Source organism: Eurosta solidaginis, chromosome 1 (assembly GCF_040869045.1).
Source record: "Eurosta solidaginis isolate ZX-2024a chromosome 1, ASM4086904v1, whole genome shotgun sequence".
NCBI lineage: Eukaryota > Metazoa > Arthropoda > Insecta > Diptera > Tephritidae > Eurosta > Eurosta solidaginis.
The window spans coordinates 387,123,884-387,142,438 of record NC_090319.1 but is presented as its reverse complement, the minus strand read 5'-3'; the positions used below and the strand labels follow the sequence as shown (position 1 = coordinate 387,142,438).

The window sequence follows — 18,555 nt, the reverse complement described above, 5'->3', positions numbered from 1 at the left end:
CGCTAGTGTCGCTAATTCTACCATTCTCCATAAAAATACATGCAATCTACTCATAATGCATAATCATGTGTTAAACTCATATATATGAAAAACTGCTTATGTGTCGGAACTATTAGCGTTTCAATCAGCATTGTTAGACATCTTGCCCGTTCAACACAATTTTTGTCCAGTGTGGTAGCGCCAGTACTATTTACTCGCTATTCGTTTATTTCTTCTTCTTACCAAAACGAGCGACTGATTCCTCGTGCCCTGTATTTTCGTTCGTGAAAGGAACGATACCGAAAACGATATCGCTGCAGCGGAAAATTTACAAAAAATTGCTAGAAAATCGCAACGGTAAATCATAAAACTACTGAAAAACTATATTTAAAATGCAGCAGTGTTAATTGAATACAATTTTTGTGCCGTAAAATAAATTTTAAATAGTAAAAACTGTGTTTTAAAACTACGCCTTTCATCAAAAAAATTTTCATTTACACACTTTGCTTATGTGAAATGCATGTACGTGTGTGTGTATATATATGGGGAATTGTGGAACCATGAGTAAGACGATGTGAGTGCAGCTCCGCTGACTGTTCGTTTTCTGCTTTGTGACTATTTTCCTTCGACTTCGCTTTGTGTTTTGCTTCGGAGAAGTCTCTAAAAAATGTGAATTGTTCGTTCGGTAGGTGCCTATAGCTCGTCCGTTCGGCTGGTTGATCATTGGTCGGTAGTGATGGTGAAAAATGTTATTGGGGTTATTTGAATGTAAAATATTTTAATAAATTTGGTTAGGTAATATTTTGTGAAGGCACATATACTTATTAGCAATGGACGTGGCCTAATTGTGGGTAATTTTTAAGGTTATAGGACTTTGATACTCATCTAAGAACCGAAGAAAGTGAGTTCACGGTATTACAATAAATTGCGTTCTGCATACACTTCTCTCAATTTTATGTGATTATCAATTGCTTTTTAAGTGCATACTTTGTTGTAATAGCGTGACTATCGAACATGCTTTGGCTAAGTTGCCAAGAAAATATAAACTGCAAAAAATTCTGCATTCAGTTGTGTAAAAAAAGGCTTGTCTAGAGGTAATAGTTAAATAATTCCAATGTGAACTTGGCGAGAGGTTTTTTTTGTGAAGGATCATTTATATACGCCCCTGTGCCGAAGTTAAGGGGCGACGTGTAAAACATTTTTCGTCTTATGGTTTCTGGTCTTCGAGGCATTTCTTGCGAAAACGTTTATTCGCCATTTAGAGGAAGTGGATAAACGGGAAAATTTGAATAGTGCACAAAAGGAACACGTGAAAAATGATGAAATGGCGAAGAATTTACGATATGAGTGCTGCCATATCTTCCAAAAAGTTATTAATAACATAACCCTACAAGAATACTGACTATCATATGACTATCATCTGATTGTCAGCAATGTCAACCTAATGATCAGCGCCTCATACAAACTTTCTATCACAAACTTAAGGGGAATTGCGCAAATGTGATGTAAACAACTGTGTACGTGTGAGTTTTTGTCTCCTTCTTATACACCAACATGGCATACTGATTAAGTATATAGCCGTACTGCTCACTCTCATTCATTTTCCTGGATCAGTGCTAACACTCCAACTATCAAAAAGTGTCGTAAATGATAGTTTACTGTAGATATCAGGTTTGACTGTTATACTATCATAAATGACCATTGTTATTTTCCGCCAAAAATGAAACAATGCTTTTTGCTTTTTATTTACTTTATTTCATTACGTTTTAATTTTGTACGTGATAAAAGCATACGTGTTTCTTATTTGTTTATAATAAATAGTTTTATAGGAATTCGAGTTCAGAATGTTCAATTTAAATTCAGAAAATAACAAAACAACAGAAGAGCGCTTTCCTCATGCGGAAACACTTTTAAAAATGAATCACCACTAACCACTATTATTTTTCGCGTATCAATTTTTTGAGTGCGCTCTACACATTTCGACAGCTTTTGGTATTTTTTAATATTATTTTCGATTTTTTTTCTTTTAGCATGGATCTTTGAAATGCTCTCTTTTTCATTTTTTAAACTTATTTTTTATATGGTTTTCGTCGGTTGAAAATGGCGGAGTTTAAAAAATAACAAAACAACCGTGATAATCATTTGATTGCCATATGACAGTCAGTAGTGACAACATGATTAAATCGGATAAACTGTTCTCGCATACATAAAATTCCGTTGAGAATTATGTATCTGTCTCACATGCATAATGGTATCTGCTGTATGTTCTTTTTTTCTGTACCAGGTGTCCGAAGCTTTCCCAGTTTGAGTCCTTTTTCATGGATATAGGTTGTCGTTGGGTACGTGCGGACATGCGTGAGCGAACAAAGGAACATACATAAATTTGAGTATCAATGTTTACGTCATCGCAGGATCAGCATTGTCAATTACAAGTGTGAGTGTATTAGTAAAACTATCAGCGTTTCTTGTAGGGAAGCCAATGCCATATGGGATTATTAAAATCATTGTAAACTTTACCAAGTAGCGCAACTAACAGCTGATCCCTCAAAATTTTCACACACACATAAACATCACTAATGGCCATATTACGGAAATCATTGTTTAAGCTGGAGACATTGGTGCTTTATCGGTAACCGTATCGGTAACCTTTTAACAGCTGATCCGACCAACCTTATGAGAATCAATGCAATCGATTATTAGTGCCGCTAAAGTCGTAACAGTATCGTAGCCAACCAATTGGGTTTTGGTTTACCGTCGTAACGATAAACAGCTGATTACGTTAGGGATACGGATACAGCGATACGGCACCAATCATTGTTTACTATATAGTTTGGCAGCTTAATTCGAGGTTATGTTGCGAATAGAGTGGAAGGCACTCGCAGGCCTTGAAAATAGGCACTCGAATGTAGTGGAATGAAGAACAGTAGGAAGACCAGAGTTGCATTGGATCAATCATTGCATCAATATTAAAGATAAATTTAGAAAAAATAATTAAATACTTGAGTATAAGCAAACATTTTCTTTCAATTACTGCAATTACGGGTCATAGATGCTATATATTCCAAAATTATAACATTTTATGTCTGTTTAAAAATTTAACTTCAATTTCCCTAAGATTTCCGTAATATGGCCATTAGTGATGTTTGTATGTGTGTGCAAATTTTGAGCGATCATCTGTTAGTTGCGCTACTTGGTAAAGTTTACAATGGCACCAATGACTCCACCCTTACTATATAATTTGGCAGCTTAAATTAAGGTTATGTTGCGAATAGAGTGGAAGGCACTCGAATTCAGTGAAAGCGGACACGGAGTGGAATGAAGAACAGTAGGAAGAGCAGGGTTGCATTGGATCAATATACCTTCAATCATTGTATCAATTTTAAAGATAAATTTAGAAAAAATAATTAAATACTTCAGTATAAGCAAACATTTTCGGTAGTAAACTGTACTATTACCACATTTTCTTTCAATTATTGCAACTAAGGTGTCCTAGATGCTATATATTGCAAATTTATAACATTTGATGGCTGTTTAAAAATTTAGCTTGAATTTCCCTAAAGATTTCTGTAATATGGCCATAAGTGATGTTTGTGTGTGTGTGTGCTAATCAGCTGTTAGTTGCGCTACTTGGTAAAGTTTACAATGACGGAAATCTTAGGGAAATTGAAGTTAAATTTTTAAACAGACAAAATGTATAATTTTGGAATATATAACATCTAGGACACCCTAATTCCAGTAATTAAAGGAAAGGTTTGCTTATACTGTTTTCACACAGAAGCTTAATGATCTCATTTCACCTTCTAATGGAATCGTAAATTTTTTGCTTTCACACAGAAGTAGTTGTTCGATTAGTATGAAGGATGAAATGTCAAACGAATAAAATGGCAATGCTATATGACAGACAATGACAGTACAGACGGCAACTTATTGCCGATTTATTGCTGTTTAAATGTTTCTGCAATGAAAATATTTATTGAGAATTTCTAGCGCCCTTGAAATAATGCCCAATGCTTTCCTTGTAAGCCAAAGTGCAAATTCCTGACTCCATGCAAAAGAATTCGAAATATTTCTGGGCATTTCCTTTGTTGTTCTGCATACGGCATTTGAAGATGGCACACAGTGTTTATTTACGATGTGGCAATGCTCCTTTTTAATATCGTAAAAACTGTCTGGAGTTGGTAGCACTACAAACACGTTTAGGGAAAGAAGAATAGAGAATAAAAAATGCAAACAAAAGGAATTGTGTTTGTGTTGCCGACCTATGGTTGTTCTACCTTGCTTCCATCTCATAGCTTTGCCCAAAAAAAAAGGAAGAAAATGCATCACACATCCACATATACGTATTTTACATGGGCAGTGTTAAAATTTACATAAAGATTTGTATTTTGTGTCTAATTGGTTTTTGATTTCTGCATTTATTAGATAACCTTCAATAATTAATTTTAAGTGGAACAATCTAGATTGAAAAGAACTAATTTCATCAAAGAAAGTGTTGAAAAGAATATACATACTTATACCGAATAGTGTAGTGAGAAAACCTAATAAAAACGGAAAAATGAATAATGATGAAAAAAGTAACGACCTGAGTGTGTGTTCTGCTGCTTCAACGATAACAACAACAACATCGTCATCAACTTCAGTATCTAACTTTAATAATACAGCAACAACACACCCATCTTTAAATACAGTGTCATCAACAAATAAAGCACAAAAGACAACTGTAACCAAATTGAAGCAGCAGACCTCGAACCTGCAATCAATAAAGAAAGCAGTTATCAACAACAACAATAAAAGCAATAATAGTTTAAAACAAGCAGCTGCAGCAGCAGCCGTCCCTGTTTCGTCTGGAATTACTACTGGTAACAATTCGAGTAACAGTAATTACAACAAAAAGTTTCCAAGGAATGCTCAAAAGCAAGGAGCTAGTACTAATACTAAAGTCCTGACTACCAACCCCATCAACACTGGAGTTTGTAGTGATAACACATCAACTACTATTGTCACTATAGAAAGCTGCAAGAAACCGGCTACTAATAATAATAATAATAATAACAGTAAAACGTCTAAAAATAAATTAACAGTAAATAATAATATTAATATTTCTGCTTCCACAGTTCCTACAGCCAACACTGCAACCAAAAACAGTAGCAGCAGCACCACAACCAACAACAACAGCAGTAATATGTCCAAAATTGCAGCCGCAAAAGTTGCCGCACCCAGTGCCAATACTAATGTAAGCAGCACGTCGCCGGAGGATTCCGTTAGTAGTACAACAACGTCTATAACTGCAACTTCAACAGCCACAAGTACTGGAGTTGATATTGAAAGTACACAAGGCTCTAACAACAATATTAACGTCACCTCTAGTGTATCATCTATTCCTCAAATAGTTTCGAACGCACCTGCCAATACAACGATGTCCTTTAATCCCGCGGGTGGCAATGGTAATACCACAAAAGTTACTGGAACTACAAACAAAAAGTGCACTAATAACGCCACAAATGCTGCTATTGCCGCCAATGCGTCCGCTAAAGGAAAAATGTATCAAATTAAAGCAAATCCGCTGTCATTATTAGTAAACTCGTCGCAGAATGGTCAAGTGGTATCAAAAAATAATGGCGGAGCAAATAGTAGCAGCAGCAGTGGAACGGCGTCACGCGTTGGTGCCGTTGCAGCTATTAAACAAAAACTTAAAGCTTCTGCTGCTGATGCTGCCGGCGCTGTTGGTCTGCCGACCGTTATAGCTGGAAATTCACGTTCTGCATCTTCGTCAACATCGTCAAATCTTTCATTGGCATCTTCTGGCACTCGGCAGAAACGCCCCAGCGAAAATTCGGATACAGATACCGAACTATCTCGTCAACCACCAGATCTTTCCGAATCTGATGAGGAATCTGTTTCAGAATCTGTAAGTTCAAATTCATTTTTAATATTTAATTTATTATACAAAGTCATTTTAATCTTAACACGAGTTTCTGATTATTTCGATCTGCGTGTTAATTGTTTAGCCAAACAAACGTGTTATTTCCATTTCTGGAACTCAAGTGCATTTATTTTTATTTTATTTTTATTTTATATTTTATTTTTACTTGCTCTCGAACGTTGCTGCGCATACTTAGCAGGCGTTCGAAAGGTATAAATATCATACACATCAACGCGCAGAGAAAACTTGATGAGTTAAGATATCTTTGCGAGGCCTCCGATATAGATCTTATCTGCATCTCCGAGACCTGGTTTTCTTCACGCCATAACGATGAGATAGTGAAACTAAATGGCTATCGACTTTTCAGAGCTGACAGAAGTGGTCATGGTGGTGGTGTCGCTATATATGAAAAGTAGTTTGTCCTGTAAATTACGTTGTAGTTCTTGTACCGGTGATTCTGTAGAATTTGTGTTCGTTGATGTTTTTTCATCAAAGGGTGATAAGCTCCTTGTCGGCTGTGCATACAGACCTAATCGCCAAGTAAATTTTGCTGACTTTATTGATTTTCTGCAACCTCTACTCTTAAGTTACGAAAATATAGTCCTAGCTGGTGACTTCCATAGCAACCTGCTCACAGATTCAAGTCTTAAGCTAAGTATGGAATCTCTGGGACTCTTCTCGGCTAACATTACCATACCAACACATTTTACCAACACTAGTTCCTCGCTGCTAGACCTCTTCTTTGTAAACGACTCAGAGAAAGTACTTCTTTACGATCAGCTGTCTGCTCCCAATTTTTCTAAACACGACCTCCTATTCATTACTTACAACTTTCAAACGTTGTTTACACCGAGCTCGTTTACATATCGTGAATTTAAAAGTATAAATTATAGTGCCCTTGCTGAAGCCGTGGAGTCTGTCGACTGGAGATTGATTCGAACGATGGCATCGGTGGATGGGCAAACTAAATTCCTTCAAGACAGTATAAATAAGCTCTTCGACGACCACGTTCCTACGAAACTTAAGGTGACGAAACACAATAGCAATCCATGGTTTGACGCCAGTATTATGCATCTAATTCACTTGCGTAATCTAGCTTATTCCCGGTGGAAAAGATACAGAACTGTGGAAATGCACATGCGCTTCAAAGCTGCACGAGTCACTGCCAATAAAGCCATAAGATCGGCTAAAGTACATTTCTACGAAAATAAGTTCAGCACCGCTTTAAATTCAAAAGAAACTTGGAATAGGATCAAGAAAATTGGAATTGGCAGATCCAAGGCCGTTCTCTCTGTCCCCCCTGATGTAGATGTTAACGACATCAATGATAGTTTTTTAAAGTTACCCCCCTCGGCTGCTAATGCATGTATTGACAACTACGGTGATCGTGTAAATGTTGATGCTAGTCCCCTCGAGTTTGTTCGTGTCGATGACTGTGATGTTGTGAAAGCCATACTTTCTGTGAAGTCCACCGCTATAGGCTTAGACGGAATATGTGCAAAATTTGTGAAAATTATTCTACCCGTAATCCTGCCCCATATAACCTATTTAATAAACTCTATCCTAACCACCTCTGTTTTTCCAAATTGTTGGAAAGCTGTTAAAGTTATCCCCATTCCCAAACAAAACAAAGAGTACAGGCCGATAGCCATACTGCCTTTTCTTTCGAAGGTCGTTGAGCGCATCCTACATGGGCAGATCGCCACATATGTGCATGTAAATAAACTTTTAACGGACCATCAGTCCGGTTTCAGACCAAAAAGGAGCTGTACTACGGCACTTATTTCTGTGGTAGAAGATATACGGGAGCGCATAGATGATAACTTTACGGCTTTCCTAACCCTTCTTGACCACTCTAAAGCCTTTGACTCTGTTGACCATACCCTACTATGTAAAAAGCTGGAAAACATGTTTAATTTTTCCAGTCATGCATCCAACCTAATCAGATCTTATCTAGACGACAGAACGCAGGCAGTATGTGTAGATAATAGAAAGTCAAACTTGTTAGACGTTTCGCGTGGTGTACCCCAAGGGTCAATCCTTGGTCCTTTGTTGTTTGTATTGTACATTAATGACCTGCCTCGTGTTCTTAAGTATTGTGACGTCCACATCTATGCTGACGATGTTCAATTGTATACGTGCTGTCCTGTCGATTGTATGAGTTTATGTATAAGTAGTAGTAGTAGTAGTAGTTTATTATTCATTTTGCTTATATCTACACAAATTTTAAATATAATTACAATAAGGCAAAGTATTAATATAAATTCAAGATATAAGAAAAGTTAGGGCATTTTATATGTTATGCAGAACATAGCGTCAAATGCCAATCCTATTTTTGTTAATTAATGGTAAATTTTTACATGAGGTTATAAAGATAACAAAATAACAAAACTTGTAAATTCATAACAAAATTGTGTACATAAGGTGGGTTGAGTAAAAGTGAATAGTATTCAAAAATAAACAGAAGAAATTAGTTAAATTACAACTCTTAAGAAATCAAATTTTTAATTATCTGTCCGAAGCAAAACTTCGATTTCGAGATACGACCTGCTTAGAAGGAAGGGTTTCACATATTTTAAAAACGGGCGAAGATTCCTTAAAGCCCGAACTTCTGCTGGTAGTGCATTGAATAGTTTACGAGACACTATTGTATAAAATTTGTTAGAGTGTGTGGTTCTCCAAGAAGGCACAGCGACGGTGTTGTTTGTGTTTCTCCTCAGATTATATACTTCAGATGCCATGCTTTCCAGATAACCACATCTAAGGAAAAAAACTTTTAAAACTTTAAAATAATATAGGTCTCTCACTGGAAGAATGAGTAACCTTCTAAAAAGCTCCCTTGAGGAGTGCATTCGGTTCACCTTGCATATTTTCCGTATTACACACTTTTGCAATGTTATAAGTGGTTGAATTTTGTTCAAGCTGGCGCCTCCCCAACAGGTGATTCCATGTAGCAATTTTGAGTGAAATAATGCGTAGTAAACTGTTTTCATAGTTTTACTAGAGCAGTAATTCCTGAGTTGATAGAAGCAGCGTAGTGAATATTGCAAATATTTTTTCAAACGGGAATTGTGCCTAGACCAATTCATATTACAGTCAACGATTATACCTAGGTATTGAAATTCCTCTACTATGCCAATTACAAAGCAATTGGCGCTACAGGATGTAAGAGAATTGAAAGTACAAGACTTTAGCTCAGGACATAAATGCTGATGAAGGGTGAAGCGTTCGCAATCTAAAGAGTGAAAAGTTATGTTGACATCTGGAGGTTGCCTTGAATTCAAGCTATAAAACATTAACTTAGTTTTACTGCTGATGACGAGTTTATGTTTTGCGAACCAAGATCTTAATAGAGAGACATCATAATTTATATTAGCAATTATGTCAAAAAAAACTACCTGAGCCATATGCTAATGCAAGATCGTCAGCAAATGCAGTAACATTTCCTTTAAAGGGTAAGTCAAAAATGGAATTTATATAAACTAGGAAAAGAATAGGGCCCAGCACGGAACCTTGTGGAACCCCAACTATTATTGATTTAGGATCACTGAGAGAGTCTTGAATTCTTACCCTTTGTACCCTACCTGTTAGATAAGATCTGAACCAGTCGTGTATAAACCCACGAAAGCCGGCACAGTATAATTTATCCAGTAAATATTTATGGTCAACTGTATCAAAAGCCTTCGTAATGTCAACGAAGAGACCCCCGCAGATTTTTTTGCTATCCAACCCTTTGCAAATGAATGAACAAAATTCTAGGAGCGCATCTTCAGTAGAACGGCCCGACCTGAACCCGAACTGCCTCGAGCTAAAGAAATTTTTGCTTTCAAGAAATAGTAATATACGGTTTTTTAGTGCTGTCTCGAAAACTTTAGAGATGGATGGCAACAGAGAAATCGGTCTATAATTATTTTTATCCTTCTTGTCACCCCTTTTAAATAGGGGTAAAACTATCGCACATTTCAGCTGGTCAGGGAAGACACCGGTGTAAACACTGGTATTAAAAAGATATTTCAAAATGTCTATTAAATTAAGGGCTGTGTTCTTAAGCAGTTTATTTGATATCCCATCAAAACCACACGAACTGGAGTTGTTTAGATTTTTAGTAATTTTTAGAATCTCTAACCCTGTGATGGGTTCAAACAAAAAACTATTTCTGGAACCGGATACGTCATTACTCTACAAAATACAATTGCATGGGGTAGAATGCGACTGCCCTACTGCTACAAAGAACTCATTAAGTACCGCGGAAACGCCGAACGGATCTGAAATATTTTTGCCCAGCTCGTTTAAACAAATTACTTGCTCATCACTTGCGCCGTTCCTATTGACAACGCTATTAATAAGTTTCCATTCCCGTAAATTTGGAAAGAGAATTAACTAATATTAAATACAGTCGGAAAAATAAACGCAAAAACCCCACGAAAATGTATAGGAGATATTTTATGCACATCTGGCTAAAAAAATAGAAAAAAACCAGCGACCACCTCTTAGAAAACATCGAGCAAATGGCTGCGAGTAACGAGTGACATCTCCCCACACAGCATTTAGATGATACATTTTTGAACTTTCCTTCATATCAATACAATTTGACTACTCCTTGCGAATAAATACTGAGTTTTCATACAGTTGAACAAAATAAATAATAAAATAAGATTACTTTTAATGATCAAAAACTGAAAATCATTTTTCGATCACTTTTTGAAATAATTTTCGAATAACTTTGATGAATAAATTTTAAGATTTTATAAAAATGAACATAGAGAATAATAAAACTTGTTTGCTTTTGATGGTCAATAACTGAGAACAATTTTTCAATCACAATTTGGAATCATTTTTGAATTGAATTTCTTTAACTTCGGTGATCAAAAATTTAAAATCATTTTTCAATCAACTTTCTTGATATTTGCAGACTACCTTTCTTGAATAAATGATGAATTTTTTTACTTGTTAAAACTATACTTCTCATTGAAAATTTGATTTTTCTTCATTAGCTCACAATTTTTCAATCATAAAATCCAAAAAAATTACAAATATACAACACATATTCAAGACTAAAAGTAATATAAGTGCTGCTGCTAACCTAAGATGTCTTCTATCATTTCTCTAGATGCGGCTTCCCAGAAAAGACATACTGGATGGAACCGATGTACGGAAGTTGTAAGCTGTTTAACCGCTGTAAAGTTAAGCTTGATCGACACGCCTGGACCCGGCTTCAACATCCTCCATGAGCTATGATTGTCGAAAACATATAGTTATATTTAAAGAATGATATGAGACATAGTAAAATCGTGATTTTTAAAGTGACATCGTTACCATGATCTAAGATGATGATCATAGATGATGTTGGATGTTGTAGTCGTGTGTGTGTACAACGGTCAAGTTATTTACTACCTGCGGTTCAAAAAGCTTACTTCCGAGCTTCCAGATGCTTTCACCCCCTGATGAAATATGATCTTTATATAGTATTTAGTTATGTATTAAATATGATGGAAAAATGAATCACAATCTTATTCACAAATGATTCCAAACCATCACATAATATGATTGAAAATTATTCTTAAATGTGATCAAAAAATGACTGAAAAGTAATCAAATGTTATTCCAAAAGAAGTAAAGTACAATCTTCCAGTAATATCAAGTATGATAAAAAGATGAATAAAAATTGTTTCGAAATATGAATCATAAATGATTATTCAAGAATAATCACATTTATGGTACATTTTTCTCCCGACGATACGTTAATTTTCGAACAGAAAATGCTTTTAAATTTGAACGTTTTTAATCATCTTGGGGTATGATATTTGAATATTTTTTTATCAAAATTTTCAAAAAATGCTGGCTGGGTCTTATCATAATTTATCCTCTTTGGCCGCACTAAAAATAACTATTATCAGTGATAATTGGTGGTTTATGAAAGTGTGCACTTTCGAAAAGCTCATAGCCACTTATAAAGTAATTCGCCGGCCGTTGGTACGCTTCGTGTTCCCAATATGGTCTCCGAGCCTAAAAGACACACAGTGGACAAAACTGCCGGCCGGTCAAAACGCAGCACTCAGAACTGCCACGGGATGTCTTCTTATGTCTCCAGAGGCCCTATTCAAGCTCTGTGAAGTTGGCACCCACTTGGGCGAATAATTAAAAAAACCATATCTCATTCGTTTGTCCACCGTTGGTCCAGGAAAATTTTTCGTTTGTCCACCTTTTGTTAAAAAGTTATTTAAAAAAAAAAAACAAGTAAGGAAGGTTAAGTTCGGGTGTAACCGAACATTACATACTCAGTTGAGAGCTATGGTGACAACATAAGGGAAATGTAGGAAAATGAACCGAGGGAAACCCTGGAATGTGTTTGTATGACATGTCATCAAATGAAAGGCATTAAAGAGTATTTTATGAGGGAGTGGGCCATAGTTCTATAGGTGGACGCCATTTAGGGATATCGCCATAAAGGTGGATCAGGGGTGACCCTAGACTTTGTTTGTACAATATGGGTATCAAAAAAAAGGTGCTAATGAGTATTTTAAAAGGGAATGATCCTTAATTCCATAGGCGGACGCCGTTTCGAGATATACCATAAAGGTGGACCAGGCGTGACCCTAGAATTTGTTTGTACGATATGGGTATCAAATTAAAGGTATTAATGAGGGTTTTAAAAGGGAGTGGTGGTAGTTGTATAGGTGGTCGCTTTTTCGAGATATCGCCATAAAGATGGACCAGGGGTGACTCTAGAATGCGTTTTTACAATATGGGTATCAAACGAAAGGTATTAATGAGGGTTTTAAAAGGGACTGGGCCTTAGTTCTATAGGTGGACGCCGTTTCGAAATATCGCCATAAAGGTGGACCAGGGGTCACTAGAATGTGTTTGTACGATATGGGTATCAAATTAAAGGTATTAATGAGGGTTTTAAAAGGGAGTGGTCGCCTTTTCGAGATATCGCCATAACGGTGGACCAGGGGTGACTCTAGAATGCGTACAATATGGGTATCAACCGAAAGGGGTTAATGAGTATTTTAAAAGGGAGTGGGCCTTAGTTCTATGGGTGGACGCCTTTTCGAGGTATCGCAGTAAAGGTGGACCAGGGGTCACTCTAGACTTTGTTTGTACGATATGGGTATCAAATGAAAGGTGTTGATGAGTATTTTTAAAAGGGAGTGGGCCTTCGTTCTATAGGTGGTCGCCTTTTCGAGATATCGCCATAAAGGTGGACCAGGGGTGACTCTAGAATGCGTTTTTACAATATGGGTATCAAACGAAAGGTGTTAATGTGTATTTTAAAAGGGAGTGGGCCTTAGTTCTATAGGTGGACGCCGTTTCGAAATATCGCCATAAAGGTGGACCAGGGGTGACTCTAGAATGTGTTTGTACGATATGGGTATCAAATTAAAGGTATTAATGAGGGTTTTAAAAGGGAGTGGTCGCCTTTTCGAGATATCGCCATAAAGGTGGACCAGGGGTGACTCTAGAATACGTTTGTACAATATGGGTATCAAACGAAAGGGGTTAATGAGTATTTTAAAAGGGATTGGGCCTTAGTTCTATAGGTGGACGCCTTTTCGAGGTATCGCAATAAAGGTGGACCAGGGGTCACTCTTGACTTTGTTTGTACGATATGGGTATCAAATGAAAGGTGTTGATGAGGGTTTTAAAAGGGGTGGGCCTTCGTTCTATAGGTGGTCGCCTTTTCGAGATAGCGCCATAAAGGTGGACCAGGGGTGACCCTAGAATATGTTTGTTCGATATGGGTATCAAATGAAAGGTGTTAATGAGTACTTTAAAAGGGCGTGGGGCTTAGTTCCATAGGTGGACGCCGTTTCGAGATATACCATAAAGGTGGACCAGGGGTGACCCTAGAATTTGTTTGTACAATATGGGTATCAACCGAAGGGGTTAATGAGTATTTTAAAAGGGAGTGGGCCTTCGTTCTATAGGTGGTCGCCTTTTCGAGATATCGCCATAAAGGTGGACCAGGGGTGACCCTAGAATATGTTTGTACGATATGGGTATCAAATTAAAGGTATTAATGAGAGTTTTAAAAGGGAGTGGTGGTAGTTGTATATGTGAAGTCGTTTTCGAGATATCGACCAAAATGTGGACCAGGGTGACCCAGAACCTCATCTGTTGGATACCGCTAATTTATTTATATATGTAATACCTGCAAAGATTTCAAGGGTTTTATATTTCGCCCTACAGAACTTTTTCATTTTCTTCTACTTAATATGGTAGGTGTCACAACAATTTTACAAAGTTTTTTCCAAAGTTATATTTCGCGTCAATAAACCAATCCAATTACCATGTTTCATCCCTTTTTTCGTATTTGGTATAGAATTATGGCATTTTTTTCATTTTTCGTAATTTTCGATATCGGAAAAGTGGGCGTTGTCATAGTCGGATTTCGTTAATTTTTTTTTTTATACCAAGATAGTGCGTTCAGATAAGTACGTGAACTAAGTTCAGTAAAGATATGTCGATTTTTGCTGTAGTTATCGTGTTAACGGCCATGCGGAAGGACAGACGGACGACCGTGTATAAAAACTGGGCGTGGCTTCAACCGATTTTGCCCATTTTCACAGAAAACAGTTAGCGTCATAAAATCTATGCCCCTACCAAATTTCAAAAGGATTGGTAAATTTTTGTTCGACTTATGGACAAACGAAAATTTTTCCTGGACAAACGTGGACAAACGATGGGCAAACGACGGACATACGATTTAGCACAATAAAGCGAAGCAAAAAATTTTTTTGGGCTTTTTCGAAAAAAAGTGCTTTTGTTATAACTTTTTAACAAAAGGTGGACAAACGAAAATTTTTCCTGGACAAACGTGGACAAACGATGGGCAAACGACGGACATACGATTTAGCACAATAAAGCGAACTAAAAAATTTGTTGGGTTTTTTCGAAAAAAAAATATTTTTGTTATAACTTTTTAACAAAAGGTGGACAAACGAAAATTTTTCCTGGACAAACGTGGACAAACGATGGACAAACGAATGGCATTTGGTTTTTTTAATTACCCGTAAATGGAGGTGCCAACTTCACACACGATTTTTGTTTTTTTGAAATAACTTTTTAACAAAAGGTGTACAAACGAAAATTTTTCCTGGACAAACGTGGACAAACGATGGGCAAACGACGGACATACGATTTAGCACAATAAAGCGAAACAAAAAATTTTTTGGGTTTTTTCAAAAAAAAAAAAATGTTTTTGTTATAACTTTTTACAAAAGGTGGACAAACGAAAATTTTTCCTGGACAAACGTGGACAAACGATGGGCAAACGACGGACATACGATTTAGCACAATAAAGCGAAATAAAAAATTTGTTGGGTTTTTTCGAAAAAAAAAATATTTTTGTTATAACTTTTTAACAAAAGGTGTACAAACGTGGACAAACGATGGGCAAACGACGGACATACGATTTAGCACAATAAAGCGTAACAAAAAATTTGTTGGGTTTTTTCAAAAAAAAATATTTTTGTTATAAAATTTTTCCTGGACAAACATGGACAAACGAATGGCATTTGGTTTTTTTAATTACTCGTAAATGTAGGTGCCAACTTCACACACGATTTTTGTTTTTTTGAAATAACTTTTTAACAAAAGGTGGACAAACGAAAATTTTTCCTGGACAAACATGGACAAACGATGGGCAAACGACGGACATATGTACGATTTAGCACAATTAAGCGAAACAAAAAATTTTTTGGGTTTTTTCGAAAAAAAATGTTTTTGGTATAACTTTTTAACAAAAGGTGGACAAACGATGGGCAAACGACGGACATACGATTTAGCACAATAAAGCGAAACAAAAAATTTGTTGGGTTTTTACGAAAAAAAAATATTTTTGTTATAACTTTTTAACAAAAGGTGGACAAACGAAAATTTTTCCTGGACAAACATAGACAAACGATGGGCAAACGACGGACATACGATTTAGCACAATAAAGCGAAACAAAAAATTTTTTGGGTTTTTTCGAAAAAAAATGTTTTTGTTATAACTTTTTAACAAAAGGTGGACAAACGAAAATTTTTCCTGGACAAACATGGACAAACGATGGGCAAACGACGGACATACGATTTAGCACAATAAAGCGAAACAAAAAATTTTTAGGGTTTTTTCGAAAAAAAATGTTTTTGTTATAACTTTTTAACAAAAGGTGGACAAACGAAAATTTTTCCTGGACAAACGTGGACAAACGATGGGCAAACGACGGACATACGATTTAGTACAATAAAGCGAAACAAAAAATTTGTTTTTTCGAAAAAAAATATTTTTGTTATAACTTTTTAACAAAAGGTGGACAAACGAAAATTTTTCCTGGACAAACGTGGATAAACGATGGGCAAACGACGGACATACGATTTAGCACAATAAAGCGAAACAAAAAATTGTTTGGGTTTTTTCGAAAAAAACTGTTTTTGTTATAACTTTTTAACAAAAGGTGTACAAACTAAAATTTTTCCTGGACAAACGTGGACAAACGATGGGCAAACGACGGACATACGATTTAGCACAATAAAGCGAAACAAAAAATTGTTTGGGTTTTTTCGAAAAAAATATTTTTGTTATAACTTTTTAACAAAAGGTGTACAAACTAAAATTTTTCCTGGAAAAACATGGACAAACGATGGGCAAACGATGGACATACGATTTAGCACAATAAAGCGAAACATAAAATTTTTTGGATTTTTTCGAAAAAAAAAATGTTTTTGTTATAACTTTTTAACAAAAGGTGGACAAACGAAAATTTTTCCTGGACAAACGTGGACAAACGAATGGAATTTGGTTTTTTTAATTACTCGTAAATGGAGGTGCCAACTTCACACAATTTTTGTTTTTTTGAAATAACTTTTTAACAAAAGGGTGGACAAACGAAAATTTTTCCTGGACAAACGAATGGCATTTGGTTTTGTCAATTACTCGTAAATGGAGGTGCCAACTTCACACACGATTTTTGTTTTTTTGAAATAACTTTTTAACAAAAGGTGGACAAACGAAAATGTTTCCTGGACAAACATGTACATACGATTTAGCACAATAAAGCGAAACAAAAAATTTGTTGGGTTTTTTCGAAGAAAAAATATTTTTGTTATAACTTTTTAACAAAAGGTGGACAAACGAAAATTTTTCCTGAACAAACATGGACAAACGATGGGCAAACGACGGACATACGATTTAGCACAATAAAGCGAAACAAAAAATTTTTCGGGTTTTTTCAAAAAAAAAAAATATTTTTGTTATAACTTTTTAACAAAAGGTGGACCAACGAAAATTTTTCCTGGAAAAACATGGACAAACGATGGACAAACGAATGGCATTTGGTTTTTTCAATTACTCGTAAATGGAGGTGCCAACTTCACACACGATTTTTGTTTTTTTGAAATAACTTTTTAACAAAAGGTGGACAAACGAAAATGTTTCCTGGGCAAACATGGACATACGATTTAGCACAATAAAGCGAAACAAAAAATTGTTTGGGTTTTTTCGAAGAAAAAATATTTTTGTTATAACTTTTTAACAAAAGGTGGACAAACGAAAAATTTTCCTGGACAAACATGGGCAAACGACGGACATACGATTTAGCACAATAAAGCGAAACAAAAAATTTTTTGGGTTTTTTCGAAAAAAAAAATATTTTTGTTATAACTTTTTAACAAAAGGTGGACAAACGAAAATTTTTCCTGGACAAACATGGACAAACGATGGGCAAACGACGGACATACGATTTAGCACAATAAAGCGAAACAAAAAATTTTTTGGGTTTTTTCGAAAAAAAAAATTTTGTTATAACTTTTTAGCAAAAGGTGTACAAACGAAAATTTTTCCTGGACAAACGTGGACAAACGAATGGCATTTGGTTTTTTCAATTACTCGTAAATGGAGGTGCCAACTTCACACACGATTTTTGTTTTTTTGAAATAACTTTTTAACAAAAGGTGGACAAACGAAAATTTTTCCTGGACAAACGATGGACAGACGAATGGCATTTGGTTTTTTCAATTACTCGTAAATGGAGGTGCCAACTTCACACACGATTTTTGTTTTTTTTTTTGAAATAACTTTTTAAAAAAAGGTGGACAAACGAGAATTTTTCCTGGACAAACGATGGACAAACGAATGGCATTTGGTTTTTTCAATTACTCGTAAATGGAGGTGCCAACTTCACACACGATTTTTGTTTTTTTTTGAAATAACTTTTTAAAAAAAGGTGTACAAACGAAAATTTTTCCTGGACAAACGTGGACAAACGAATGGCATTTGGTTTTTTCAATTACTCGTAAATGGAGGTGCCAACTTCACACACGATTTTTGTTTTTTTTTTAAATAACTTTTTAACAAAAGGTGGACAAACGAAAATTTTTCCTGGACAAACGTGGACAAACGATGGACAAACGAATGGCATTTGGTTTTTTTAATTACTCGTAAATGGAGGTGCCAACTTCACACACGATTTTTGTTTTTTTGAAATAACTTTTTAACAACATGGACAAACGATGGGCAAACGACGGACATACGATTTAGCACAATAAAGCGAAACAAAAATTTTTTTGGGTTTTTTCGAAAAAAAATATTTTTGTTATAACTTTTTAACAAAAGGTGTACAAACGAAAATTTTTCCTGGACAAACGTGGACAAACGAATGGCATTTGGT

At 35.7% G+C, this 18,555-nt stretch overlaps 1 protein-coding gene across 5 annotated transcripts in view; it reads left to right on the top strand.

Moving 5' to 3' along the window:
- Positions 1–269: 269 nt before the first annotated feature.
- mask (multiple ankyrin repeats single KH domain) overlaps positions 270–18,555 on the top strand; it is a 105,721-nt gene continuing 87,435 nt past the window's right edge. For 2 of the 5 annotated variants that reach the window (XM_067763394.1, XM_067763391.1), the window contains exons 1-2: positions 270–406; positions 4,402–5,887. In XM_067763394.1, the coding sequence (XP_067619495.1) occupies positions 4,535–5,887 (1,353 nt within the window). In that variant the 5' untranslated portion in view covers positions 270–406; positions 4,402–4,534. Of the gene's footprint in view, positions 407–647; positions 665–4,401; positions 5,888–18,555 lie in introns of those variants that run through there. The other 3 variants (XM_067763395.1, XM_067763392.1, XM_067763393.1) reach the window with 3 other exon arrangements.